At 32.6% G+C, this 27,359-nt stretch overlaps 4 protein-coding genes across 4 annotated transcripts; 3 read left to right on the top strand and 1 right to left on the bottom strand.

The window, feature by feature from the left end:
* Window positions 1-1,468: 1,468 nt before the first annotated feature.
* On the top strand, window positions 1,469-2,422 carry LOC107507366 (olfactory receptor 8K3-like). The gene has a single exon (XM_016138452.2). The coding sequence runs from the start codon at window positions 1,469-1,471 to the stop codon at window positions 2,420-2,422; it is 954 nt and encodes a 317-aa protein (XP_015993938.1).
* A 9,397-nt stretch (window positions 2,423-11,819) lies between these two features.
* LOC107498991 (olfactory receptor 8K3-like) lies at window positions 11,820-12,782 on the top strand. Its single transcript, XM_016138272.2, has one exon. The coding sequence runs from the start codon at window positions 11,820-11,822 to the stop codon at window positions 12,780-12,782; it is 963 nt and encodes a 320-aa protein (XP_015993758.2).
* A 4,529-nt stretch (window positions 12,783-17,311) lies between these two features.
* On the top strand, window positions 17,312-25,013 carry LOC107499074 (olfactory receptor 8K3-like). The gene is made up of 2 exons (XM_016122897.2): window positions 17,312-18,221; window positions 25,000-25,013. The coding sequence occupies exons 1-2, from the start codon at window positions 17,312-17,314 to the stop codon at window positions 25,011-25,013; spliced, it is 924 nt and encodes a 307-aa protein (XP_015978383.2).
* On the bottom strand, window positions 24,508-25,446 carry LOC107499080 (olfactory receptor 5J2). Its single transcript, XM_016122912.2, has one exon. It carries the CDS (start codon window positions 25,444-25,446, stop codon window positions 24,508-24,510), a length of 939 nt encoding a protein of 312 aa, XP_015978398.2.
* Between the last annotated feature and the right edge of the window lie 1,913 nt (window positions 25,447-27,359).

The following is a 27,359-nucleotide window of genomic DNA, read 5'->3' on the forward strand; positions in this document are numbered from 1 at the left end:
AATTTCTTCATACTAGTCTAGGTCTACCATGACAAAATACATTCTGTATGTTACAAACAAGCTAGTATATGTCAGTTATAGTACATCTGGAGAGGAGGAAATATGTTAGGTTTTACGTTAAATTTTACTAAATATTTTAAGTAAGGTAGACAATCAATTATCCAAAATAACAATTCATTTATGTTCCAGTTGTAATCATGGAGTTGGATCGTGGATGGGGTGCAGGGTGCACTGGGACAGCTACCCGGATAACAAAACGACTCAATCTATTCGTCGTCATACTCCTGACAAAGAACTTAAGTCACACAAAAAGATTTTATACATGCATATATAAAAATAATCCATTTTAGCAACATACTGTCTACACTTAAAAAATAAAAACTGACACACAAAATAAGCTCTATGTACTTAACATTAGACAGATATTCCCAGGTACTCTAAACACATAGAAACATTTAATTCTCACTTATCTTTTCAATGACCCTACAGGAAACAGTTGATTTTGCTGATATGCATAGGAATTAAGAAAAATTACATCATTTACCCAAAGTATTTCTTTGGTTACACCACAAATATAAGTATAGCAGAGACTATATTTATCTATGTATACTTCCCTATATAAAGGTGAATAATCTATACTATGATTTTTAAATTTCCATATTTATACACCTTTGTCCAATATTGGTTGTGTGTTAAATATTTCATTCTCTACCACCTGCAGGCATAATGGCCTTCAAAGTCATATGTTTAAAAGCAGAGGATTCTAAATGTTTCTATACATTATTGAAATTTTGATTTTAAAAGGTCTATTATGTAATTAACATATGTATTATGTCATCTAATGTGATTGTGATTTGGTAAATACAATTAGACAATTGTCATTACATAAAAGACAACAAAAACTATAATAATCACCTATAAACCTAATACCTAAAGATCTGACCACTTTTCATTTTTGCTTCCTTTATCTGTAATTTTTGCTTCCTTTATCTATATTTATATCTGCCTGTATCTATATCTATATGCACATCAGAGTTTGCCATCCTTGGTTTTCTTGGCATTTGGGGCTGTATAGTTCTTTTTGGGGGGTCACTACCCCAATATAATAGAATAATTAGCAGCCTCACTGGACTTTAACCATTATGTGCCAGCAGCGTAACTCCTCCAATTGTAATAACAAAAATCCTTTCAATAGTACCGAGTATTTGGGGGGAAACAATATTCCTCATGGGAAAATCACAAATCTTTCTCTATCTCCAGGTCTATCTTATCTTATCTCTGTTTCTCTTACTAAGTATATGTGCTTTATTTGCTGGAGGTGCGTTATTGTAATACAGCTGAACTGGTATATTTGGATTTATTTACTTTATACCAACCTTGTATACTAAAAAATTACCAGATGATACTACATGACAGCTATTGACTATGCCAATGTCTCCATCCAGAATAGGTTTTCTGATCAAGCTGGATGGACCAGCAAAACCTAACAGTGCTGAAAGAATTCATTCTCATGGGAATCACAGACCGCCCTGAGCTGCAGGCCCCCTTCTTCGGGGTGTTTCTTGTCATCTATTTGGTTTCAGTGGTGGGCAACTTGGGCATGATCATCCTCACCAAGGTGGACTCCAGGTTGCAGACACCTATGTACTTCTTCCTGAGACACCTGGCTTTCATCGACCTTGGTTATTCAACAGCTGTGGGCCCCAAAATGCTGGTAAATTTTGTAACGAATCAAAACACCATCCCTTATAATTGGTGCGCTACACAGCTAGCTTTCTTCATCATGTTCATCATTAGTGAACTTTTCCTTCTGTCAGCAATGGCCTATGACCGCTATGTGGCCATCTGTAATCCTCTGCTCTACACAGTCATCATGTCACCAGGAGTATGCTGGGTGCTGGTAGCAGTCCCCTATGTCTACAGTGCATTTCTCTCTCTAACAACCACCATAAAGATTTTTATTTCATCCTTCTGTGGCTATAATGTCATTCGTCATTTCTACTGTGACAGCCTTCCCTTGCTAACTTTGCTATGCTCAAGCACACGTGAAATTGAGTTGATAATACTGATCTTTTCAGCATTCAATTTGGTTTCATCTCTTTCAATTGTCCTTGTGTCTTACGTGCTGATCCTTCTGGCCATCCTCAGGATGCACTCTGCAGAGGGCAGGCACAAGGCCTTCTCCACCTGTGGATCGCACCTGACCGTGGTGGTCGTCCTGTACGCAACTCTGTTCTTTATGTATGTGCAGCCCAAGTCCAGCCACTCCTTTGATACTGATAAAATGGCCTCTGTGTTTTACACTTTGGTGATCCCCATGCTGAATCCCATGATCTACAGCTTGAGGAACAAAGAGGTCAAAGGTGCCCTGCATCGAATATGGAAAAATCTAAGCAAATTCCCAAAATTAAGTTTAATATAGAATTTATGTACATTAAACTAGGTTATAGGAACTTTATGACATATGGTGAGTCTTTGAAAGCAGTGATGTGTAAACAACATGAGAAGCTAGAAATGTTTTTTTGTTTGTTGTCAACTTACGGATGTTTAAGTAGTGACTGTCCTTCTGGTATCAACTTTGATTTGCCCTCATATTTCATATTTCACTGCAAGAGACTGAAGTCTGGATCGCTATTCTCACATTGCCAAGTGCTTATGTTACAACTGAAGGGAAATCTTTGTAAATGTATCTTTTAATAGATAACCTATTTTAAAAGGCATTTTTGTGTCTTTGAATAAAAGTTTGTATCATATATTAAAAAAAAAAATTAAACAAGTAATGATACCAGGAAAAGTCTGCAATATACTTAGGGAAAAACCTAATGAACACTGCATGACTTCATTACTAGAAACTGAAAAAATGCCAAGTTATTGAAGAACACATAAATGTAGCAATATGCCATGTCTGTTGGTTGGAAATAGCAAATGTTGTGACAAGGTCAGTCCTTCCTAAAATTTTTTATAGGTTTAATGCAGTAACAATGAAATTTCCAATAGAATTTTTAATACTCAAGTTGGTATCAAAATTTGTGTAGAAATTCAAAATTTCTAGAATAACCACGGTGATATTTTAGAATAAGGAAGAACAGAATGTACTTTCAATTATAGATGTCAATACTTTAATAAAGCTATCTTACTCTTTTAAATGTGTGTCATTAGTGCAAGTATAGACAGAGACCAATAAAATGCAATACAGCGCAACAATTTACTCACATGTGTAATATCACTTGATTTTTAAAAGCTCCACTTGATTTTTTAAAGCTCCACTGCGGTCTGATGAGTAAAGGACGGTTTTTTAGTACACTGACCTAGTTCAACTAGGTTTCCTATGTAAAACATGAAATTAGTCATTTCCTTGCATCATATGTTAAAATTAACTGAGATATATTATGAATGTAAATGTGAAAGCCAAAAACCACAAAGGTTCTTTTAAAAAGTAAAATAATATTTTCTTTGCTTGGGATAGACAAATATTTCTTCAAGAGTGTACAAAAAAATTATAAGACTAAAAAACTGATAAACAGTCCTCTATCCAGAATATAAACATCTCTTTATCAAAATACACCACGTGAGAGATTAAAGAATATCCTGAGAGAACACATTAGAGACACATGTACTTTTCAAAGTACTCATGTTAGTAATTTGTAAAAACAAAACAACAAATTGCCTAACTCCTAAAATCAGTATGATTCAGGCAGTTCCATGCATTATGGGAAAAATAGGGGGCAGGGGCAAGACACCTGAAGAAACACTTCCCCCAAGTATTTAAATGTCTTCAAAATATCATTAATCATTAGATACATGCCAGTCAAGGCTACGCTGAGATATCACTGCACACCCAGCAGGATGGCTAAAATTCAAAAGTTTCTTTGAATAATTCAGAATGTTGTGAGAATGTGGAGAAAGTAAAATTTTACTTGTCTGAGGGGATGTACATTGTTATAAAAACTTTGAAAAAATAAGGGCAGTAATTTACTGCATCCAGCAAGTGGTAAATCCTTCCACATCCGGTGTGGCCCTAGAAAATAAACCTGATTGGGAACAGTGGGAGATGAAGAAAAGAAAGAAGACGGAAAGCTGGGATCAGGAGGTCCACTGCCCGCCGACGGTGGGCAATGGCCCAGTTATAGTTCTGTAAGCTGCCTTTATGAAGGAACATACAATTGCTGCTGTCACAAGCAGCTTCTCTAAAGCATAGTAACACTATTTCTTCTGTTTCTCCAAGACTATATTTTCTCGTGGCCTTCAGCTTACTTATCTGTCTGCGGCTATATCTGTATTATCTTGTTCTCAGGAGGAATTTGTGGAGGCGAAGTAACCCTTGGTTGCCTTCGCAGTTTGTAAGGACCTTGTCAGCTTACAAACTGCTCTCCAGAGTAGTTACTAAATTTGAGTATGTGGATTCTTTATGATGCAGCGATTCTATTCCTGAGTAATTATGTCCACTGGAGAGTAAAGAAAGAATGTTTTTGGCCTATGTGGTCACCACAGATGTTAAATGCTTATAAAGGGCAGAATGGGTGAATATATTATGGCATGTTTGTAAAATGTATCCACACAGCCATACATGAAGAATAAGGAAGAGGAAGAGGAAGAGAAAAATGAATGAATATAATATTAAGTGAAAAACACCATATTTTCTAAAAATTATACCAGTATTTAAGACAGATATAAATGATATTGAACTGTAAGCATATGGACACTTTATATGTTATACATTTTGTTTAGAATGTATGATACAGTAAAAAAAAAAAACTGCATGTAAGCAAGAATACAAGGTTCATTTCACAGTTAAAAAACAATTATATAAATTAATTAGCATTATTATTAGTTAAAAGAAAAATAAAGTAGGTTTGTGATACAATTCAATGCCAACAAGGTAATAAATTGTCTATCAGAGTAGAATAAAAAATATAATGTTCTAAATAATATATATAAAAATCCTACATATGGGGATGAAACAATTGAGCATAGAGGATTTTTAGGGTAGTGAAAATATTCTGTATGGTGTTATAATGATGTAAACATATCAGTACATTAAAAAACCTGCATAAAACTTCTGCTGTAACTGAAACATTGAAAACTTTCTCTCTGAAATTGGCCCCCAAAGTCTCATCATTTCTATTCAGTACATATTGGACATTGTAGCTGGTTCACTATGACAATGTGGGAAATAAAAGGTGTAAAGATAAATGGGAAATCATAAGCTGCCGTTTTTTATTTTGGGGGAAATGTTATGAATAAATACATTGAGAAATAACTATAAATAATTTATTAGAAATAATAATGAATTTAGCAAATTTGCTGGATACAAAATAAATTTAGAAAAATTAACTTTATTTCTATATTCTACCCACAACAATTAGAAGATAAAATTGAAGAAATGATAATATTTATAAACCCATTAAAAGGAAATTTAATTTACCAATAAATATAATTTTAAAACTCTAAGACTTCAAAATGATACCTATAAAAATTTGACAAGGCATTTGAAAGAGTTAAATCTATGAAAATTTATACCAAATATGTCTCTAGAATGAGACACTTAATATTTTAATAATGTTCAAAATGTTTACATTGATCAATAGTTTCAATATAATCTCAAATAAATCCTTCCTCCTTCCTTTCCTCCCTCTAATTCTCCTTCATTTCTTCCTCCCTCTTTTCCTTCCTTCCTACCTTATTTCCTTCCTCCTTCCTTCTTTCCTTCCTTCCTTTATATCTTCTTTTTAGAGCTTTGGAAGATGATTGTAAAATTTATGCAGACAGGAAAATACCAAAAATAGCAAGGATAATATTAAAGAAAGAGAATAACTTTTGCTGCAGTTACATGACCAGATAGCATGTCTATTATACAGCTCTAGCAGTTAAGAAAACTTTCCTGAGAGCAGACAGCCTGGTCAATAGAATAGAACAATTGACCAAAGAAAACCCACTTAAATAAGTAATAAACAACTACTGGAAGATACACACAGACTAATATCAAAAGTAAATTACTGAAGGGTTTTTATAGGTTCTAAACAGAGAAAGACTGATAGCTTCATGGTGGAGGTGTGCAAGACTCATTCCTCTGAAAAAGGTCATGAGTCAATCGTCTTCTTTGCCACAGACATCTTTTGTTTAACTCTTACAGGTTTAATTATTTTTACTGCATTTTATCCATCAATTTTGGACCCATTTTTTTTATATCGTGCTTAAAAAAATTTATATAACAAAAAAAATAAGCTTCTAGGGGAAAATAAAAATAAAATTTAAAAAGCTTATATATACATAGAAATAAGACATGTGGCAAAGCAGACTGAAAGTATGTATAAAAGGAGAATGTAGTTTCTCTCCATCTCACTTGGTGCATTTATACATGGCAAATGTTGATATTCATCAAAAATGGTGTACAATAAACTTTTTCTGTTATATTTCCATACTAAAAACTATTGTGAAGAGTTAATTGTCTTTGTTATGAAATCATAACAATAAATACCACTTATTTTACATTTTTTGTTCATTATGTTTTGGAGTAAAACGTTATTAGACCAAAAAATGTGTAATTGTCTTGAAAGTGACACCTATTCTCAAGGGCACACTTGCCCCTCGACCAAAAAAAGAAAGAAAAAAAAGTTAACAGACGTTCTGTGCCATACCTCTGTCTGTACATGTAAAACACTGCTAACATACAATGGAGTGAGGAAGAAGAGGTGTGATATGGGAAGAAAATTAATAGAAATTGGCGCAATTCAGAACTTTTTAATTTCAAAGGTAAAATTTATATGCAACCTAAACACATCTGTAACAAAAAATATACTTATATCCTGACATTTTAGTGATTCAGCAAAAAATAAATAAATAACAAAGTAATGTAGATGAATTATATGTAAGAAAAACTTCTGTCAATAGGAAAATCAAAGGTAACCTGAGTAATTAACCAAGACTCTGGCATAACTTCCTGTTCTCCAATGCTTTGGGAATAAGCAAGAACTTGCAGTCAAGCTCCCAAGGGAAAGTCTCAAAAGAGAGAAACAATCATAAATCCTTCTGACTGCACTCAAGTTATTCATCATGTCGGGGAACACAAAGCCATACCTCCTTTCAGGTGAGTAGATGGAGTAGATGGAGATTGCCTGATGACTAGAGTAGCTGCAGTGACAATTTTCCATTCAAGTCTTCAATTGAATTTGAGAAATGAGTCTAAGCACTAATGTCAGACTCAGTAAATTATAACACATGTATTAATAGTAACTTTTTACAACCATATTTACTAGTAAAGAATTTTTCCACAATTATTTTGTTTTTTGAGGGTTGTAAGCTTTCTAATTTCTATTTGTTATGATTTCATATTTATATGAGGATGCTATATCATAAACCTTCTGAAGTAGGCATAAAAATTTTTGGAAAGCTCCACCTACAATGTCGTCTAAGCAAAATGCTGATGCTCGGGACAAAGCTACAGATGCTCCGTGAGTACCTGTGCCTCCATTACTGATAGATTTCTGATAAGACCTCCAATTATTCAGTAATATGATATAGTCACAATCTCTCATTAATATGCAGAGTTTCATTTTTGTTATAGATATTTGTGAACTTGTTTTACTAATACCCTGTAAGAGACTGGAATTTACACATTTTCCCCAAGAGCAAAACCTAAGGCGAGGACTTGAGTATATTATGTTTATTTGATAGGTTATTTCAGGAAACAAAAATGAGGAAATAAAGAAGTGAGGACTGGGAAGGGAGGAAGCCAGTGAAATGTTACTAGAGTGTAGCAGCTGAGGTTTTATCACTGGAAGTGTCCTTCAAGGTTCTTCTAGAAGGCTAGGAAAGCTTGGGTGTTTATCCATTGATTCGTGTCCTTATCAGTGAGTGGAGCATTGCTCCTTGACATGTTAAATCTCGTGCACTTCCAGCCTGCCTTGCATGTGGTCTGAGCAAGCTCCCAAGATAGTTTGCCCTCAGAAAAAGAAGCAAAACACATGAGATGGACTTGAAACCTATATAATTTTATTAATCAGTGTCACACCCCAAGACATGTTAAAAAATGACATGGGAAACTGCCAGCATTCTAAAAAAAAGTCTACTGTGGCTGTAGGCCAAGTCAGAGGTGGCATAAAGTGACAAAGGATGGGGAGAAAGATGTGTCTGCTATAGCGATAATTGCAAGACCAAATCGATGGCAAAGCCAAAATAATATACAATAGACTCTTTGACTTAGACAAATATGTCCATGGCACCATAATGATAAGATGTCTTTTGCCCCTAATTTCTTTGCCTTAAATTTCTTTTCATATGCATCCTGAGGATAAAAGCTGGGAACTAGCTCTTAACACGTTCACAGTGTGTGCAAAACCAAGTTTAAATCAGGACAATGAAAGGGTCAGGGAAGATCAGCATTCTTGAAAAAATTATTAATTGGGTACATGCATCCTACAGTCAGTATTGGTGAAAATATAATTCCTTAAACATCTCAGAGTTCTTAAATTGGTTATTCACTTTCTTCTCTTGTAATGTGCCAAAATGCATTAGGGGAAGTTTTCATCTAAATCTATTTTTCCTAATGCTATAAATCACATATATCAAACTTGAAGAAGGAAAGTTATTGTGTTGAAGGTTGGAAAGAGGAGAGTAAGAGACCTTCCCATACCTCTCCACGAGTCCCAGTGACATGGCACAGGTACAACACAAACCGCGTGACTCGGTTCGCTGAATTTTGCCAACATGTTGAGAATCCAGCATAATGGCATATAATTATAATGGAGAAGTACGGTTTTTAAAAATCTCCAGCAATTATGATAAGCCACATTATAGTGGTTTGGAGATTGGTATTGAATCCCACAGCCAGCGAGGTTACCACTGCATGCCTTAAGTTACAAATTGTGGATATTTGCTAAGTAGGATTTGCGAAGCAGTATATTTTGTCAGATTCCAAAGCTATGACTGGAAAACATTAATGTTGGTTTTACATCTGTTGCTGCTGCCACATAATTGCAGAGTTAGTGGTCCCTTATTGAGATAATGTAGTGTATTTCACACACCATGGAATGGAATTGTATAGAGGGACTCATGGCATTTTTAGCTGTGTTAAATGAGAGAAGTATGTTATGTGTCCATGTTTTATTATTTTCAAATGATATATGTATATTTCTGCCGATTCTAACTAATCCAAAGACTGCTGAGCTTGAAATATTTTTAGAGCCATTTAAAAATATACAACAAACCCTCTGTCAACATTATATGTAATGGTGAAAAACTAAAATTCTTTTTTTTAAATCGTCCTTTCTCTCACTTCTTTGAGAATACAATGTTCTGAATTTGATCATCCCATTTAACTCAATCGAAGTTATTTGCATAGTTTTAGAGAATACTTAGTTGAGATTGGGAGTTTGCATTTGCAAAGGAAGACATCCTTGGGCTTCAGATCCATTTCCTAAGTTCTGATACAATTCTGAAGTTTGTGCTTCTTTCACAAAAGGGTCAGGCTTGTTGCTCAGTTTCTTGTTTCTTTCCAACTAGTGCTTGAGCAGCAGTTGGGGGAAGGTGCGGGTCAGATAAAACTATCAACTCAATTGAGTTTCAGAAGTATTTCAGGGACTTGTAGAATATGTTGAATGTCAAGAGGAAGAGGTTTGCCAAATACATAAACTGATGTGGAATCTGTCTTTATCTGAGTATAATTTTTCATAGCTTAAGACATTAAATTTTGCCATTTGCCTTATTTGGTTGCTGCTAATGAATGTTTATTTTCACTTTTTTTTGTAAATATTTTGTTAATATTGAGTATAGAGTTTTAGAAAGAGTAATTTTTGAGACATTTAATCTGTCAAATTAATTTGAATTTCTATTTTGATGTTTTTTTTTTAAACTTACATTTATTTAGTGATATCCAGAAGTTCCAGTATTTAAGTTATAAGAGCTTAAACATTTTTTTTTTTTTTGATATTCAGTTCTTGACCAGTGTAGGACTGATTTTTATATGGATGAACTAAACATTCAATTTCATCATCTTCTACAGAGATAATCACTTTTTCTAGCTCGATGTACTGAATAGACCATTTTTGTCTGACTGTCCAACATGCCACCTCTGTCACAGACCACAGTTCTATATCATCATGAGTTTTTTGAGTTGTGCATTTTGATCCATTAATATGTTTGCCCATTTTTGTGTCTATGCCACATTGTCTCAACAAATCTAATTTTGTAAGTTTTAATATCTGATAATGCAGGTCTTTTCAGAATGTCTTGCTTATTCTTTATAATTTGTAGTTTAAAAATATATTTAAATCAGTGTCAAATTATAAAATACTCTAGTATTTTATATTAAAAATATTTTATATTAAATAGATTAATTTAAATAGAATTCACATTTTTATAATAGTGAATAGTACAAGCCAAGAGCATAGAATTTCTATTAACTTATTTAGGATTTTTATAATGTTTCTCATAAATTTTTAATTCTTCTTTTTTTAAGGGTAGATTCAGTCTAGTTTTTATAAGATATTCTATCAAGTTGAGAATTTCACTTTACTTCTTAATTTCATTATTTTTGTATAATCTAAACAATAGAATTTATTTATCTATTAAATGCTCATATTTTTTTCTAATTCAATCTGATAATGAAGTAAATGATGTAGATTTTCCAAAACTCATTCATCCAAACTCCATCAACCAAGCTTGAACATAGTATGATCTATTTTTATAGATTTTTGGAATCGATATCAATGATACATGTATACTGTTTAGGATATTAATAGCTATGTAAGTGAAATGGTACTCATGAATATATTGCTTTTTATTATATCTTTTTTTTAAATTCAGGGTTTTGCTATCCTCTTAAGATGATTTGCAGTGTTGTTGCTATTTTTATACTCTGAAAAGTTTTGGACAAAATTTAGATGATTTTTTCCATGAAAGATTAGAAGAATCTGCCTTTAATCAATCTGCAGGGAAAAGGCGTTAAAGAAATAGAGGTAAAGAAAATGCAACCTTTAAATTAAAATTTAAAACCCATAAAAGCAAAGCTGAATTTAATCTAGAAAATCAAATGACTAGTGGAATGAGAATACTATTTTGATATGAAAGTTATAATAAAGAGAAGTAAATCAAAGTCTATTCAATGAGTTAATAATGATTTTCTTTGGAGAGCAAGAATGAAGTTGCAGGGTCAAGAGACAAAGGGCTATATTACATTTTATTAGAATTTCTTCTGAAATTTCTTTAAAATCTCTTTAACTAAATATATATATTTTTTAAATATGAAACATTTTCAAAAAATATCAGGATTCCAAATGTAAGCTAAACTTTTCTCTTTTTTAATTAAATGTATTAGGGTGACATTGGTTAGTAAAAGTATATAGACTTCAAATATACAATTTAATAACACATCATATGCATATTGTATTGAATGTTCACCACTGAAAGTTAAACTTTCTTCCATCACCATATATTTGACCCTCTATACCCTTATCTATCACCCCCTCCTCCATTTCTCTCTAATAACCTCTGATTTATTGCCTGTGTCTATGTTTCTTTATATTTCTAATGATATTCTGTTGACAGAACCATAAAGGATTGTATATACTTTGCAATGATAAGCAGTACATGGAACAAAAAATAAAATGGTTACTATATATGTTAGGTTACAATGGTTTCTAAATTTGGTCCTACATTTACTGATGGAGGTGGGTCTCAATTTAAATCATTGCACCTAAAATCCTTGAATTTGAGTTAACTATAATGGATTTGCATCCTAAAAAGTTACCAGATGATATCATGTGAAATCTAATGACTTTTCTAATCTTTGTTCCCCACAGTAGTTTCCCTTAATGGCCTAGATGGAACAGCAAAACCTAACAGTGCTGAAAGAATTCATTCTCATGGGAATCACAGACCGCCCTGAGCTGCAGGCCCCCTTCTTCGGGGTGTTCCTCGTCATCTATGCGGTCTCAGTGGTGGGCAACTTGGGCATGATCATCCTCACCAAGGTGGATTCCAGGCTGCAGACACCCATGTACTTCTTTCTCGCACACCTGGCATTTACTGATCTCGGTTATTCAACTGCTGTAGGACCAAAAATGCTAGTAAATTTTCTTGTAGATCAACATACAATCTCCTATAATTGGTGTGCGACCCAACTCACTTTCCTCTGTATGTTTATTACTAGTGAACTTTTCCTTCTGTCAGCAATGGCTTATGACCGTTATGTGGCCATCTGCAACCCTCTGCTCTACACAGTCATCATGTCACAAAGATTATGTCAGTTGCTAGTGGCAATATCCTATCTATACAGTGTCTTTTTGTCTTTGCTGACCACTATAAAAATTTTCGTTTTGCCATTTTGTGGGTACAATGTCATCAGGCATTTCTACTGTGATAGTCTACCATTGATATCTTTGCTGTGTTCAGACACACATGAAATTAAACTGATAATTCTCATATTTGCAGCTTTTACTTTGGTGTCAACTATTCTGATAGTCCTTGGGTCCTACATGCTGATCCTTCTTGCCATCCTCAGGATGCACTCTGCAGAGGGCAGGCACAAGGCCTTCTCCACCTGTGGATCACACCTGACGGTGGTGGTCCTATACTATGGTACTCTCTTTTTTATATACGCGCAGCCCAAGTCCAAAGATTCACTTGATACTGATAAAATGGCCTCTTTATTTTACACTTTGGTGACACCCATGCTGAATCCCATGATCTACAGTTTGAGGAACAAAGTGGTGAAAAACGCCCTGACTAGGACTTGGAACATGTGTGCCAATATCCTATTTAAAATTCACTTTAAGATGTGCTAGCAATAGATTATGTATTAGTCAATGTTTGCTATTACTGTTATTGTTACATGTGTGCATTTACCCTCGTGGGATGGTCAAGATTCAACATATGATAGGTGCAGAAATAAAGAAAATGGTATACTATTTCAAACCAAAACATATCACTAACAGATGGGTGCTTTCTGTTTATCCTTTATATATGAACTTATATTTACTTTCAAGTCTGATTGGTACCATTCTTACAAAGTCTTTCATTTAGCCTGTTTGCATTTCTCTTCCACTAAACTTTTATTTCTATAAAACCAAGGACTCTGTATTCCATTCATAGTTTTATCTGTGGTTCCTAACATGGTAAAGGCATAAAAAAGGATACCTAATAGATTTTATATAAATGGATTCATTCAAAGAAATGAACATATATTGTTAAGTTTAACAACCAAAATCTCTCTCTTTGTGTGACTTAGAAATACAAAAAATAAGCAGAATAAGAAGTGAGTGATACAAAGAAGGGGAGTATTAAAATTATTTAAAGAAATTATTGTGAAAATTTTCAACTCTTAAAAATATTTAAATCCTCAGATTGAAGAAGATTAACAAGCCCCAGTTAAAAGTAACATATAGACAACTACTTGAAGGCACATCATAATCGAGTGGTCAGAGCTACTGATGATAAAAAAAAAAAAAAAAAACTTATGCCATTAAAGGAAAAAACAATTTGAATACAAAGGAAAAAAGAGTTTATAAACATGATATCAAAAGCATATTATATAAAAGTACAAATTAATAAACTGGACTTCATTGAAATTAAATAACCTACCAATCACACTCTTGGACATTTATTTAAAGGGAATGAAAATTTATGTTCATACAATCATCTTAAGTGAATATTCAGGGAAGTTTTATCCATTACTGTTTAGAAACTATAAGAATCCACATGCCTTTTAGTAAGTGAATGGTTAAGCAAATTGTATTATCAATACATTGGAATACTACTCATAACAACAAAGGAACAAATAAATTACACACATACAGTACAAATAAATCTCAAGAGATTTATCTTGAGTGAAAAAAAGAAAAAAAAGATTGCAAGTTATATGATATTATTTATAAAACATTCCTTAAATGACAAAAGTATACTGATGTAATACGGATGTGTAATTACCAGGGGTTAAAAACAATGGCAGAGAAGGAGAAAGTAGGTGTGGTGTAGTATAAATCCTGACTTTTTTTTTCCTTTTGCTCTTTTATAATGTAAGTGACTGATTTAAGATTCGATTGCCCGGGCATTCGATTCAAAGAGGCATCTACTTCAAAAGATGGCTATCTCCAATGAACACATTGCCCGCCACACCACTAGCCATACTGCCTTTCCCCACTGAGGCTCCTTTGTTTTGGACATCTTGGCTGATTTCAGTAACTGACCATTTGGGCTACTTGTTTATTTTTTCTTCCCTAGCTTTAATTCATAAGTTTTAAATTCATCAATAATGAGTCAGCCTATAAAACCCCAGTAAAAGTTGAATCTCAAGTCCCTTCTCTCTCTGTCTCTCTCTCTCTCTCTCTCTGTCTCTCCTCTCTTCCCTCCTACCCCAGGACCTTACTATGTGACCTAGGTTTGCTGTGTAATTTCCAGATCCTATAAATAATACACCTGTATCTTTTCAAATTTTCCTGGAGGTTATTGTTAAAGGGTGTCTTGTGGTGACGGACTAGATCTGTATTGAAGTGGGTTTCCACAGAACAGAATAACTAAAATAATATGATATGCAGCAAAGAAAAAAAAAAACATAAGATAAGTGGTAAACAGACAGATGATAGAAACTCACAATGAAATGAGAAATAATTGTAATTAATTTCTATCCCTGAAGGAAAAGTAAAAACAACATGAGCAACAAATCAAGGAAGCAGTACCTATTTGCATAATGTATTGTTTTAATTCCCTAAAAGTTTTAATATATACAATGGAAAAATACAATGGAATTTAAACATTTCTTCACTGTGTCACTCATTTGAGGAGACCACTGTGTAAATGCAGACTTTTGATGGCCATGCCCTATAGATGCAGTATTTTAGTCTAGAGTCCTGTATGGTACAAAAAGAAAGTTAACTAAAAGTAAAATAGTAAGGAAGGAAGAAAGGGAGGGAGGGAGAGTGGAAGAAAGGTGGGAGAGAAGAGGGGGGAAGGAAGGGAGGGATGGAGGGAGGAAAGAAGGAAGTGGAGAGAAAGGAAACATGGTGAATACAAATTGCCACTGACAATTAAAGGACGACCTCCAGATAATTGTGTTCACAAATACTTTAGGGACAATCAACAAATTGCTTGGCATCTCCTCAGGGAGGTTCTCAAAAACGGAAAAAAATCCATAAATTGTTCTCTGTAAGCCATGTAAAAAATAAATGAGGGAGTCAAGTGAAAAGCTTCATTACAGGTAAAAAAAATATTCTATGTGGTCTCTGATGCCAGTATTGATAATGTTTCAGTGACATACGCAAAGTTCTACTTTAATGACAAAACACTAGCAAAAAGTTATCATTTCCGATTTAGTTCTCTTTGCTTTCTACTGCTGCATGATGCCTGAGCAGGAATAGGATCCTTCTTTTTTTCTCATCATATTAATGTTTTTGAGTATTTTCTCATGAGTTGACAGACTAAATACTCAAAAGCATCTTTGAAACATCGGCGTGCTGTCACTTATAATGTGTGTTTTAAATAAATATTATAGTTCTAATGCAGGCCAAAACTGAGGGCAAATGAAGCCTAACTTTATAAAGAAACATGAATTTTTAAAAATTGGTAAAATTAAGAAGCTGCAGGTATTCAATCTATCATTTTGATGTCTTTCGAAATTCTTAGTTATTTAGTGGCCCTACGGTCTTTTTTGTGACTCTCTCAATATAATTCAATAGTTAATGATTAACAAATAGGATTCTTTACAGTTCTCTTGATGCAACAAAAGGGGACTTCCACTCTACTGGGTGGTTGCACTGTAATGTGTATTTGATTTGTTCCATGTAAGTTAATTATCAACTTACATGATGATATGTCAATTAGCATGAAAATGCCCCTGGGAAGATTAATATTTTAAGACAATTTATGTAGAAATGTTAGCATTTTGTTTTATTAGTTAAGAAAATAGAAGATAAATATTTCAAAAGAATAGCACTTTGATGGTCTAATTGTCATCATGGAGAAAGGGATGGTGTAGTGCCTGGAGTAAGTTACATACATTCTATTCTACGTGACCTACTTCTCACTTGTTGATCATCATAGCCTTGACAAAGAAGATAGGTCACAGTTCGGAAGAATTTACATACAAATGTGTAAAGAAACCCTCTTTGAACTAACTTATTATCACCATTTAAAAAACAAAAATAAAATTACTTATGTACTTGATTTCCAGGTGACATAAACACATGTGATCATTTAATATTTGTTTATCTCTGCCAAAAACCCCCGAAGGAAATACTGGTTTTGTATATGAAACTAAAGGGTTTTAGATAAGTTAAATGTTTGCCTAAAGTAACCTTTTGTATATATCATAAATGGAGATATAACCGGGATTATATCTACATATGTACATGTCTCATATGTTTCTCTATATCATGACAAATAACACTCACTGTAATCTGTTATACTTTTCTTATTTATACATTTGTCCGGTATCTGTCAAGTGTGTTGTTTTAGCCTGTATCACCTGCAAACATAAAGGATTTTAAAGGACTAGGTGTTGAGGTAGGGAGTTCTATACATTTTTGGAATTCGTGGTTTAAAATTTTTATTATAATTATTATATAATTTTATAATTTAATTTATTATATAAATGGCACATGTATTAAGCCATATTATTAAATGTAACTTATGTGTCACTGTGATTGCAATTATATAAGTAACTAATAAAAAACTTTAAAGAATAGCACAATAATAATTTATATATGTAACATAAATTATTAACGTAGTTTTAACTTTTTGTATGTTCTCTTTATGTATCTATGTCTATATGTTTGTATCTATATCTATATATTTATATGTATCAATGTTTATATGCTGTATACCTATCTATATCTGTGTACCTATGTATCTCTGCATGTATGTATGTATGTACATATCTATCTATCATCTATCTATCATCTATCATCATCTATCTGTTGTCTCTCTAACTATACTATACCATCCTGGTTTCTCTACTTTGGCACTATTGATATTTTAGACTGCATATTGGATATTATAGGATATTTAGAAGCATAACTGACCACTACTATAAATGCCAATAATACCCTACCTCTCAGTTGTGACAATCAAAATTACTAATGTTTATTGGTTAATAAAATCACCTCCAATTGAGAATTACTAGCTATATCTGTCTCTATCTCTATTTATGTATATTATTATTTGTGGGAGATGAGTTTATTTTCATATATTCTAAATTAGAAAGTTTGGGTTTATCTTATTTATACTATTTTTGCATACTAAAACTATCCCAGGTAATAATACATAAAATCTATTGACTGTATTGATGTCTCTTTCTAGACAAGTTGCTTGATAAACCTGCATGGAAACACAAAATCTAACATTGTTGAATGAATTCATTCTCATGGGGATTACAGACCACTCTGAGCTGCACGCTCCATTATTTGGACTCTTCCTCATCATCTATATTATCTCGTTGGTGGGCAACTTGGGCATGATCATCCTCACCAAGGTGGACTCCAGTCTACAAACACCCATGTACTTCTTTCTCAGGCACTTGGCTTTCACTGATCTTGGTTATTCAACAACTGTAGGACCCAAAATGTTAGTAAATTTTGTTGTAGCTCAAAATACAATCTCTTATTATTTTTGTGCTATACAACTAGCTTTCTTTCTTGTATTTATTGTTTGTGAAATTTTTATTCTATCAGCAATGTCTTATGACCGCTATGTGGCCATCTGTAACCCTCTGCTTTATCCAGTCATCATGTCACAAAGAATATGTCAGCTGCTGGTGGCAATCCCCTATCTCTATAGCACATTTGTTTCTCTTCTAGTCACTATAAAGATTTTCAATTCATCCTTCTGTGGCTACAATGTCATCAGTCATTTCTACTGTGACAGTCTCCCATTGTTATCTTTGCTCTGCTCAGATACACATGAAATTGAAATGATTATTCTGATTTTAGCCAGTTTTGATTTAATTTCATCTCTTCTGATAGTTCTTGTGTCTTACCTGCTCATACTTGGGTCCATTCTTAGGATGAACTCTGTCGAGGGTAGACACAAGGCTTTTTCTACCTGTGGATCCCACCTGACTGTAGTCATAGTATTCTACGGGACTTTGATATTTATGTATGTGCAACCTAAGTCTAGTCATTCCTTTGACAGTGATAAAGTGGCTTCCATATTTTACACTCTCGTCATCCCCATGTTGAATCCCTTGATCTATAGCTTGAGGAACAAAGATGTAAAATATGCACTACAAAGGATATGGAAAAAACTATGTAATCTTTTTTCTTAAAGTTTACATACAATATAATTCCTATAAACTAGGTTATGGACTTTAAATTTTTCTCTTGTACCTCTAAAGAAATAGCAAACACAAATAAGTTCCACATATATTTATCAATTGTCTTGTATATGCTAAGCATTTCTAATTGTTGTAAATAGATTAATGAACAAAATAGTAAAAATATATGCTTTCCTCGAGGAAACAGATGGATAATATACATAAATTAAGTAAATGTTATAGTACAGTAGAATGTGTTAAGTGGATATAAGTAAACAAAAAGCTATCAAGGATTCTGGTACTTTTTTCACATATTAGGATAAAATTACAGTGTGTGTGTGTGTGTGTGTGTGTGTGCGTGTGAGAAAGAGAGAGAAAAAGAGAGAGAAAGAGAAAGAGAAAGAGAAAACCCTTTTCTTTCCTTTGGTTTTAGCCTTCATTCTCTTCCTTGGTATGTTTTAATTTAATTTTATTATTAGTTTCAAGTATCCAGTACATTGGTTAGACATTTATACAGTTTATGAAACAATCCCCCTGGTTGCTCTTTCTTTCCTTGGGCTCCCCACCTAGCCGTTACATACTGCTGACTGCATTCCCTATGATATGCTCCCCATCTCTGTGACCATCTATCAACTACTAATATGTACTTTAACCCTTTACTGCTTTCTCCCAGCCCCTCAACACCCACCCCTCTGGCTATCACCAGATTGTCCTGCTATATTTTAGAATTATATTTAATAATGGCGTGTCTTTGATATCTGACAATTTGAAGTACTGTCATATTTCTTTGCTCAAATACCCCTCTTCCAAACATTGGGATCCCACTTTTTCCTCATTGCCTCTCCTCCATATATGAGTTTATTAACTGAATATACTTTGTAATTCAGCAATCCCTAGGTTCTGATTGGCACCTGATTTTGTCTTAGTCTATTTTCTTGCTATCAGAGGATAGTAAATTAAGATAAATCCTTGAGGCTACCCAGAAGCTCCCAGGTTTGTACTATTTTTTTTTTCTCCTAAGTGGTTCTTAATAACTGCCCATTTAGTTTGCAATATTTCTTTATCTCTCTGAAAAAAAATGTAATTATGTTTAAAAGTTATGTCCTAGTTGTTTTTGTATCCTTATATGTTTCCCAATTTTTGATCAATGTTGATTATGTACTGTGTTTTAACTGTCTTTCATTGTTTGACTGCATTGGTTGATTATCCTACTGTGGAAAGCAAAGGGAAATAATCTGTTGTTTGCACAATGTCATATTTCTAATGTAAGTAAACCTGATATACGACAAAGAAATAGTTATCTAGTCTTTTGTATGTAGCCGATCCATGTTTCTCTCCACATTTTCCCATGTGCTTATTTTCATTTTTTTTTTCCTTTTGCTTACTTTTTTTCTTCTGAATACTTCTGGGATTTTATCGAAGCTATTATTCTACAATATTTGCTTTGTTTGCCATGATGCAATAAAATTCTGTTTAGCTAATAAATATTTAATAAAATACTTCATTGGAATGACATTTTAAAAGTGCATGATACAAAGCAACCAAAACGTTCTCAGTAGATATATAGGTAAATAAACTGTGGTAGATCTAGACAATAGAGTATTATTCAGCAGTAAAAATAAATAAGCTATCAAGCTATCAATATAAAATGAGATCATAGAACTCTAAATGCATGTTCCTAAGTGAAAGAAACCAATCTTAAAAGCCTTCCCACTGTATGATTCTAAGTATAAGTCATTCTGAAAAAGACAAAACTATGGAGACAGTGAAAAGATTTATGGTTGCCAGGGATTAGAGTGTAGAGAAAAATGAATAGAAGGAGCATGGAGGACATACAGGATAGTAAAAATACTTTGCATGAAACTAAAATTGGGGATCCAAGCCATTAAATATTTGTTCAAATATATGGAATGTACAACACCAAGAGCGAACCCTAATGTAAAGTATGCAGTTTGGGTGAAAGGGATGTGCCAATGTAAGTTCATTGATTGTAACAAATGTATTATTTTAGTGGAGGCTGTCAGTAATGAATGGGGGAGACTTTACATGTGTGAGGGCAGAGAATATACAGGAAATCTCTGTACCATCTTCATTTTTCTGAGAACAAACTTTTTCTAAAGAATAAAGTCTTCAATACAAAAGTGCATGATACGGTGTCACGTGTACATAAATATCAAAATGTTGCAGTTAAAACAAAATTTTAAGATGATAATGAATCATTTTTAATGTTTGCAGGAGAAATTCTACCTGAACAATACAAGAAAAAAAAATATTCTTTCTCTCCAAAGAGAAAAATCCTGTGAGGAGAATATTTATTTTCCATTACTTCCATTACTGCTTCCTAGACCTCAAAGAATCTTTTAATGTGTGTTTTATTCACTGGGGAAATTAATTTAAGAACAAGAGAATATATTGACTTTGATATTGTTGACCTACTGAAGCAATAAATACTATGAGAACTAATACGATCATTTTTTATTTTAAACTAAGCCTTCTTCCTTGACTCAGTGTTTATTTAATGGCATTATATGCATGGGAAAAGCACTCCTAAATGATATAATGAGGAAAGGCAGAGTACCACACGCAGTCGTGAAGGTTGGGCACCATGTTTTTTTAAGGTGTTCCATTCAGATAGACTAAGATATGAGAAATCCCTCCCCAAACACCCACAACTTATTTAGTATTGTCCTTATTCACATAAACATGCAAAAGCTGCCCATCACAGTGATTAGACAAATAAAAGAAATAACATTCATCTCGGGAATATATATCAACCTGTGAGGAGAAAATTAACTAATCAACATATAGTTTGTCATTGAAAGAGTTCCCAAAATATAAGAGATAATACTAATTGAGAAGTATGAGTATGAAAGTTAAATGTTATCTTTAGAATAAGAAATGATCTGTGATTCATTTAGTTCTTAACGATTCACAAGAATCATAACACTCCCGTGTCAAATTGCATTGGCATATGGTATCTTAATTAAAGAAAAGAACCAATGGAAAAGCCAGAGGGTATAGGAAATGACAAATTTGTATATATATGTGTGTGTGTGTGTGTTTGTATGTGTGTATATATATATATATATATATATATATATATATATATATAGAGAGAGAGAGAGAGAGAGAGAGAGAGAGAGAGAGAGAGACAGAGAGAGACAGAGAGAGAGAGAGAGAGACAGAGAGAGACAGAGAGAGACAGAGAGAGACAGAGAGACAGAGAGAGAGAGACAGAGAGATAAATATAGAGAAAGGGATGGAGACAGAGAGACAGAGAGAGAGGAAACAGAGAAGGATTCCTTGGAGAAAGAGTAACCACTGGAGAGCTGAATAGGAATGCTATGGAGGTAAAGAGGTCTCAGAAGTAATGTAACAGGAGGAGCTATAGTCTAATGTCTAGTATGTGAGTGGCACACCCTGGAACTGGGAAGGGTATGTCCTTTACAAAGGCCATTCTTTGCTGTGTCATATTTGAACAGAAGTTTACATTGTATTTACAGTAAATCTTACCTTTATTAGCTCTTTGATAATAAGAATTAAAATATTTTGTATGATAGTCTTTAAATCCTCATGAACTTGCATGGCATTAATCATGAAATAATAGCAAAATATATGATCCAATGCATCTGTCTACTTATATAATTCATAGTTCAATATATTTACTTATAACTCTAGTTAACAGAAATCAATCTACTATGGAGCAGACAAAGCAAAAATTTAGATTTTATTTTGTCATAGAAACTGTTGGTATTTTTCAAACTTACCTCTCTATTAAATTATTTCCTAGCCATCACAGCCAACTTTAATTCTATAGAAATTATGTACTTATTTTCAAAAAGATCGATTTAGGAATAGAACAATACAAAGATTTCTTTCAAGTATTTTTTTTTAAAAAGTCATTAAATTTTCATATATTTTGTCTGGCCATAAAGAATTTAATACATATCGAATAAAAGTGGTCTCAATCTCTTGCAGACTGTATTATACCTAGATTAACCTCTTGATTTCAGATCTGGTAATAGTCACATGAATTGTCCCTCGTTGCTAATTGAATTTTTTATTTTTATATCAGTTAATATTGAGATATAATTCACAAACTATATGATTTACTCATTATAAGTGTTCAATTTAATAATTAAGATATATTCAGAGTTGTGCAACCAACACCACAATTTTAGAATATTTTCATTGCCCTTGAAAGAAACCTTATGTTCATTAGCAGTTAGACTTCTTGTTAACACCCTCAATCCCCAGCTTCAGGGAACCAAAAATTTCTTTCCTGTCTCTATGAATTCACTCATCCAGGCATTGCATACAAATATAACCACTCAATATTTGGGTCTTTGTGTCTAGTTTTTTTCACATAGCATAAACTAGAAATTTTTTTGTATTATAAGACTTTGGATGTTATTTTATATCATCAGTTTAACTGTCTTTATCTGACAATGCTCTGGCAGGGAAAAAAGAGAACTACCTATGACTTCTGGGTAGAGGTGGAAATCCAGAATCCTACTCAGTCTTCATTGACACCTTTGATTTTCAGGAACTCTTTCAATGACAAGATTTATGGTTTATTAGTAGTTTCTTTTCATGGGGTTAATAAACATTCCCAAGTTGTATATCTCTATTTGAAGATTACATAATTGCTTATACAGAAAATCAATCTGTAAAAAACTAATAATTGAATATGGCAAAGTCACAGCATGCAAGGGCAACAGATAGCATTCTACTGTGTTTTTGTATATACACAATAAACAATTGGAAGTTTAAATATACATTTATTGCAATAAAACCAAAAAACATGAAATATTTATAAATCTAACAAAATATACACAAGATCAAGATGTTGAATGTAACAAAAGACCGATGAGATAAATTGAAGATATATAAATGGTGAGCTATATTATACTCATGGATTGGAAGAAATAATATTATTAAGATGTACATTTAACAAATGAATGAGATAATCTGCAAGCTGACTCTAAAATGTACATAAAAGGGCAAAGAAATTAGAATAGGCCAAAGAATTTGGAAAAAATAAATAAACATATAGTTCAAAGACTCACATACTACCTTTATTTTCTTCTTATTGTATATGTATAACATAGTAAGACAAAATGGGAGCTAATTATTTAAAATATAATAAAAACATATAACAAAGTTAAACAGTCACAGAAATAGAAATGTAATCCAAGACTTCTAGAGATTGAGTAAACTGTTTTGTAACCTAAGAGTTACTTTAAATATAATTTCTGCTACACCTAACATCATGATTCTTATGAGATTATCAGAGCATAATAATACTTTATTGTATCAAAATCTGGTCTACTCTGTATTTATATTATTATCATGTATTATTAATGATATTTTAATTATGATGTTATTATTGATTGTTGGAAATAATTTTATGGCATCATCTTCTTATTCCACATAAATGTTCATCATATATATTTTAAATTGATTCATTTGTATATCACATATATTCCAATATCTATTTGTAAAAAATATGCCATTTTACAATCGTATTTTATATTATAGAAATAACCAAACTGTTTTTTATTTATATCTGGAAATTTTTATTAGCAAGTTGAATATGTCCTGTCAACTATAAACCAACAACAATATTTGAATATATAAGTTATTTGAATATGTCTTCAACTGTTTCTTGGTTTTTAAGTATTCCAGATTTCCTCTACTAATCCTGACAGTAAATGAAGCTCAAAAATATAAACATACTTTGTTCAAATTAATTTAATGTTAATTTTTCCCATACATTTTTAATGTTAAATACATTTTTCCTCATATTTCTTTTTGTTTGTTAAAGGCAAAAGTTGACATTATAGTATGAAAAAAAGTCAGTAGAATCATGGACTCAGTACTTACAGAACTGAATCAATATTAGGTGTTTGCCTACATAGTCTGATTTTAAGTACATTCAATAAAATGTCTGTAAATAGTAAGTTTCCAGAATGTGAAATATCTTCTCGGCAATGCTTTGTTTGAAATCTTGAATAAAGAGAAAAAAGATTTTTAAAAGGACACATGGAATTGGTTTTGAACTTTTATGTCAAAATTATTCTTTAAGTCTTTATAAATGCAATACTATATTTTGTACTGATTTAGAGATTAACAACCTAGAATATCAGAAGACCTATGTGATAGGCTATTGTTTTCATGATGCAGCTCTATGAATTAAATATGGGATTGTTGAAAGTGAGAACCACCTCCTGGTAGAATGTGATAAGATTAACAGTGACTTGAAATTAACAGGGAAAATATTTCATTTCTATGGCCCTTTTCATAGCATTCTTTACCTCTTTGTTTCTCAGACTGTAAATCAGTGGGTTTAGCATGGGAATCACTAGTGTGTAGAACACAGACACTACCTTCTCCTGTTCTATGGAGTACTGGGAACTTGGTTGAATATAACTAAAGCTTAAGGTACTATAAAATATGGTCACAGCAGACAGGTGAGAGGCACAGGTGGAGAAGGCTTTCTGTCTGCCTGCTGCTGAGGGGATCCTCAAGATAGCAAAAACAATGAACATGTAGGAAATGATCACGATCAAGAAGGTGGCCATGGCAATGACTCCAGAGAAGATTAAGAGCAACAACTCATTTATGGAGGTATCAGAGCATGACAGCCTTAGGAGTGAAGGAATATCACAGAAGAAGTGGCTGACAACATTCAACCTACAGAAGGACAGTCTACCCAAGCTTACTGTTTGTGTTAATGAGTTAATTATTCCACATATCCATGACCCAATGACTAACTCTACACACTTCCTCTTAGGCATGGCTACACTGTAAAGCAAAGGATTTGCAATGGCCACATAACGATCATATGCCATTACTGACAGCAAGCAACCTTCTGTAGTAACAAACACCCCAAAACACAAATGTTGTACCATGCAAGCAGAGAAAGAAATGGTTCCCTTCACAACCAGGAGGTTCACCAGCATTTTGGGTGCAATTGCAGATGAATAGCAGGCATCTACAAAAGAAAGGCAGCTAAGGAAAAAGTACATGGGTGTATGGAGCTTGGGAGAAATTTGGATTAAGAAGATCATGCCTAGATTCCCCACAAGAGTAATGGCATAAATCACCAGGAACAACACAAAAAACACAACTTTCAGTTCTGCATGGCTTGTCAATCCCAAAAGAATAAACTCAGTTACCACCGTAAAATTCTTTTCAGTCATTTGTTTCTTTTCACGAAATCTGTTGTGGAAAAAAATTAAGAGATTAAGAGATTATAATTATATATATATAATATATATTTATATATATAAAATCTATATAGTAAAATATATAAAATCTATATAAATACATATAGATAAAATTGCTGATATCAGTCTTGGGAAAAAAAATACTTCTTTGAATCTGAGTTTTTCATCAATAAAATTACCAATCCTAGACTAAAGGGTCTCTTATTTTCCTTCTAGTAATGTTGTTTTATAGGATTATATTCCATAAAAACCAAAATGTAAAAAAAAAAAAACTTTACCACTCATAGCTTTAGTCTGCCTCTAAAATGTCCACTTCAATACCAAAGTTATACTAGCACTAAGAAGACACTAATTACAATTGAAATTAATAGCATGTATAATATATACCATTGGAAAATTAAATAGTTATTCAATAAAATTCCTTTCAGATCTTGTTTGTTTGTTTGTTTGTTTTTAAATAAAAAAAATAATGAGAAGGGTCTCTAAAATTATATTTATTTTGAGTTATGTATGGAATCAATTGACAAGTGCATTCCTATAGACACCAGAGTGGCCACATCATGAAGTAAGATGATGGCTCAGGTACCTACAGAGATGACATTTTAAAATACCAAGGATTCTGGCTTCTGTTTCTATGGGAGGCATTGGGTGCCAACAGCTAACTCTACAACTCGTGAAACAGAAGCCTGTTTCTTGTGCGATACTTATTCAGAGTAGCGAGGATTCCTGCTGTGGGACAATCTTCCCCATAATCATGATAGAGAAAGCCCTGAAAGATCATTACTTCTGAAAGCTAGGACACAGAATCCCATATCTTGCACATATGGGTCATATAAAGGCTTCCTGTTTTTTTCTGAGATCTCAAATAATTTTAGAAAATTAAGAAAAACACTGATTCATACTATATATATATATTAATATATATATAATATACATTAACTCATCAAATGGAAATTATATTTTTAGAGAGCCTAAAATTATCTAAAATATAAAGAAGTATTATATTTTTCATCCTATAATAGATAGTTTAGACAATTTAAGTCTTTCCAAAAATAAATTTCCATTGTATGGTTAGATACCTGCACTTTATAACCAAAACTGTTTATATTTGTTTCAGAATTAACTATCTCTCTTCTTCTCTATTAAGTTGGAGTGTTATTTTAGAAACGATGAGAAAAAATGGTGATGATTTGGGTTTATCTATAATTTACACCATTTTTATTTTAATTAAAACATTTCAATTGCCACAATGATGAGAAGATAAGAATCCATTAATCCCGGGCCAAATCTTATTGTTGAAAATAATAGCTTTATTCATTAGACAAGTTATTTAACTTTCTAGATCCAGTATATAATTATATGTACTTCTACAAGCTTGCTGAGAAGATTGAAGGATATGATGCCAATAAAGTGTTTAGTGTTCATTGAGTATAAATTAAACATTTAATAAGTTAGATAGATAGTTGCATCACTATATGAGATATAGCTAGCTAGACAGAATAGTGATATATATTGAATGTGTGATATTTTTTAAGTCATGGTAATCAGTATTAAACTTTAAAACCATTGAAATTGGATAATTTCTATTTTGGAGCATTTCTGAACTGCTTAAACACTTTTTTATTTATTTGTTTATTTTTATAATCAAGCAGATATCTCAAGTTATCATTTACAAACTGACCTTTTTAAATGTGAGATAAGTAAAATAAATACCTATATTTTTTCATGATATCTCACATGCTCTTTATAGGTTACCAACAGATTTGACAATATAAAAGAACACTTTCAACAACTAAGCCTGAATATTTCAAAGCTGCATTTTTCGTACATAGATCTATCTTACACCTGCTCTTTCTTCCGCTGCTCTTCGAGCATTAACTGAAATT

Source organism: Rousettus aegyptiacus, unplaced genomic scaffold (assembly GCF_014176215.1).
Source record: "Rousettus aegyptiacus isolate mRouAeg1 unplaced genomic scaffold, mRouAeg1.p scaffold_m13_p_5, whole genome shotgun sequence".
Taxonomy (NCBI): Eukaryota; Metazoa; Chordata; class Mammalia; order Chiroptera; family Pteropodidae; genus Rousettus; species Rousettus aegyptiacus.

What these genes read in the sequence shown, in the direction of transcription:
- LOC107507366 (XM_016138452.2), top strand. Translation starts at nt 1,469, where the DNA reads ATGGACCAGCAAAACCTAACAGTGCTGAAAGAATTCATTCTCATGGGA.
- LOC107498991 (XM_016138272.2), top strand. Translation starts at nt 11,820, where the DNA reads ATGGAACAGCAAAACCTAACAGTGCTGAAAGAATTCATTCTCATGGGA.
- LOC107499074 (XM_016122897.2), top strand. Translation starts at nt 17,312, where the DNA reads ATGGAAACACAAAATCTAACATTGTTGAATGAATTCATTCTCATGGGG.
- LOC107499080 (XM_016122912.2), bottom strand. Translation starts at nt 25,446, where the DNA reads ATGACTGAAAAGAATTTTACGGTGGTAACTGAGTTTATTCTTTTGGGA.